Raw genomic sequence first — 2,435 nt, 5'->3', positions numbered from 1 at the left:
TTTGCTTGGCGAAGTAATAATATATATTAATGCTTGCGGTACATTAGATAGTTCTGAAAAGAACTGTAGCTGTTGGTTGAGAATATCTCGACGTTTCGATTGAATTGCTTCAATCGTCTTCAGGAGAATAATATATCTATTTATTTATTTTTTATTCTCCTGAAGACGATTCAAGCAATTGAGATATTCTCAATCAACATTATTGGAAATGAATGAGGCATTAGTACCATCGATCCAGGCTCTCACAAGGTTTGGGTTTTGAATAAGGTGCACTCAATTAGAATTTTGTGTGGTGACGCGTCTAGGGTCTATTCGTGATAATGAGGTTACATGCACATCTACAAGTGTGCAGTCATTATCATTTCAGCATCAAAAGAAGACGAGAATATTTTGGATATCGAGGCGTGTGGTAGATGTGTTCTGAAATTGGAAGAGCAATATAGAGAAAAGCAAGAAGATAATAATTTACAAGAAACAATAATGAAGGTAACACTCAATAAAACAGTACACAAAATAATGAGCTATTTAACAACCAAAATAATTTTATATTTGAATATTTGTGATATATAATTTAATTGAAAATTATAACAAAAAAATATTGTCTTCCTCAATTAATAGACGCTGCCTCATGATTTCTTTGTATTTCATATTATTTGATTTATGTGTGCAAATTGTGTAATTCCTAAAGGAAGACGAGTTCATAATCTTCATTATTATATTTTTCAGTTGAAAGAGCAATTAGAACTATGGAATACCACTTGGAATAAATATGCAAAAATGGATAAATCACGATGGTGAGTACGACTAACGTCACTGTGGTAAGTTTATCATTGTGGTGTTAACCGTCACAACTAATAAATAATGATTGTGTGCATGCTTCTTCTAATCATATTTTTTTTCTATTACAGTCAATCGAGTGAAATAGTTGAAATACACAAGGAAATGTTGAAACGTATAGATGAAGTATCTTATTATAAGTAAGTACAATTGAATGAATCAATGGATGGTATCTCATTAACGTGACGTCATTATACATGTTGTGCTTCTTTGAAAGTTCTCACCCAACAATGATTGACTTGCCAATTCATATGATAGAAATGATGCTCTATAAATTGAACTTCACTCTAGCCATCGGCGGATCCGAAAATCCAAAATCAACGAGTCCCAGAGAGATGAACCACAAAACGTTGTGGTTTTGACATCTCCGCGAATGATTTAAAATAGGCCTATGAATGTAATTTTCTTTTTCTCCAAACTAGGCCTATCATTTTAAATAGCCTAATAAATAGATAAAAAGATTTGTTTTATATTTAAAAGAAATCAGTGGGGCGGGCCAGCTGGACCATTGCATCGATTTCTGCTTGAAAACATGAGCCAAAAAGCAGTACAACACACGCCTATTCCCATTATATCTAATTAACTAGCAACATTTGAAATGGTTCACATTGGAAATTGGCGTAGGCGTGCATTGCTTGTGTGTGTACGTAATGATCTAAATTACTCTTGTGTGAAACAAACCTCCATGTGTGAACACTAACAGCTTCATAATGGGGATTACAGGTAGTGAGAAAAAAAACACATTTTGTTTGCAAGAATTGAACATAAAGGGGCGAGCACCTTAACCACCAAGTTGCGCTCTCTTTTAAAAATATGCTTAACATTGTTTACTTTACTTTTACGTTGAATTCGTAGGCATGAGCTAATAATCAATTGGCGAGACGACAGCGGTATAATAACACGGCAAACTTATGATGACATCATGAGCATGTGTGACAAGATTATCGAGAGGGAAAAATCACTGGAGAAGGACACTGAGGAAAAGAAAGACACTCAAGATGTCAAGAAAATGAAGAAATCCCGTTGCTGCGCCTGCTTTCGTCACTGCCTCCGGTGGTTCTGGTGTTGTGGAGCGAAGGATGAAAACGACAAGGACGAAACAGAATACAAAATAGATGGAACTGAGCAGGACGTTGCGCAGGCCGTTACGCAGATAGAAACACAAATTTCCTAATACAGCAGTCTTAATTTGTAAAGAAATGATTAATACTGTAGTTGTCATATTAAGGGTCATTATATGCAATGTCAAAGTATTGGTCCTTTATCTTCACAGTCCGTGTCTTCATCGGTATAATTGGTATTAGGAAACATAAGCTTCTAAATATAATCTACACGCCAATGTCTAAGAATTGATTAATAGTTGTCATATTTAAGGGTCATTATAATTATGTAATGTCAAAGTATTGGTCCTTTATCATCACAGTCCGTGTCTTCATCACAATTGGTATTAGGAAACAGGAGCTTCTAAATATAATCTACATGCCAATGTCTAAGCTATTATTTGCTGTATATTTGAATTATAGAAATGTTAAATAATTGTGCAAATTCAGTGCAATATTATATGTGTAGTGGATATAATATAAAGTCAAACCATCTAC

General features: G+C 34.3%; 1 protein-coding gene across 1 annotated transcript; it reads left to right on the top strand.

Moving 5' to 3' along the window:
* Nucleotides 1-63: 63 nt before the first annotated feature.
* LOC117105050 lies at nucleotides 64-2,429 on the top strand. The gene is made up of 4 exons (XM_033246056.1): nucleotides 64-486; nucleotides 727-794; nucleotides 909-977; nucleotides 1,693-2,429. The coding sequence occupies exons 1-4, from the start codon at nucleotides 331-333 to the stop codon at nucleotides 2,009-2,011; spliced, it is 612 nt and encodes a 203-aa protein (XP_033101947.1). The 5' UTR covers nucleotides 64-330; the 3' UTR covers nucleotides 2,012-2,429.
* Nucleotides 2,430-2,435: the final 6 nt, after the last annotated feature.

The sequence above is a fragment of the Anneissia japonica genome, unplaced genomic scaffold, assembly GCF_011630105.1.
Source record: "Anneissia japonica isolate Jap-2015-1 unplaced genomic scaffold, ASM1163010v1 scaffold287834_len5846547_cov211, whole genome shotgun sequence".
In the NCBI taxonomy this organism is placed as follows: domain Eukaryota; kingdom Metazoa; phylum Echinodermata; class Crinoidea; order Comatulida; family Comatulidae; genus Anneissia; species Anneissia japonica.
The sequence above is the reverse complement of the archived record's forward strand: the minus strand, read 5'-3'. Positions and strand labels throughout refer to the sequence as shown.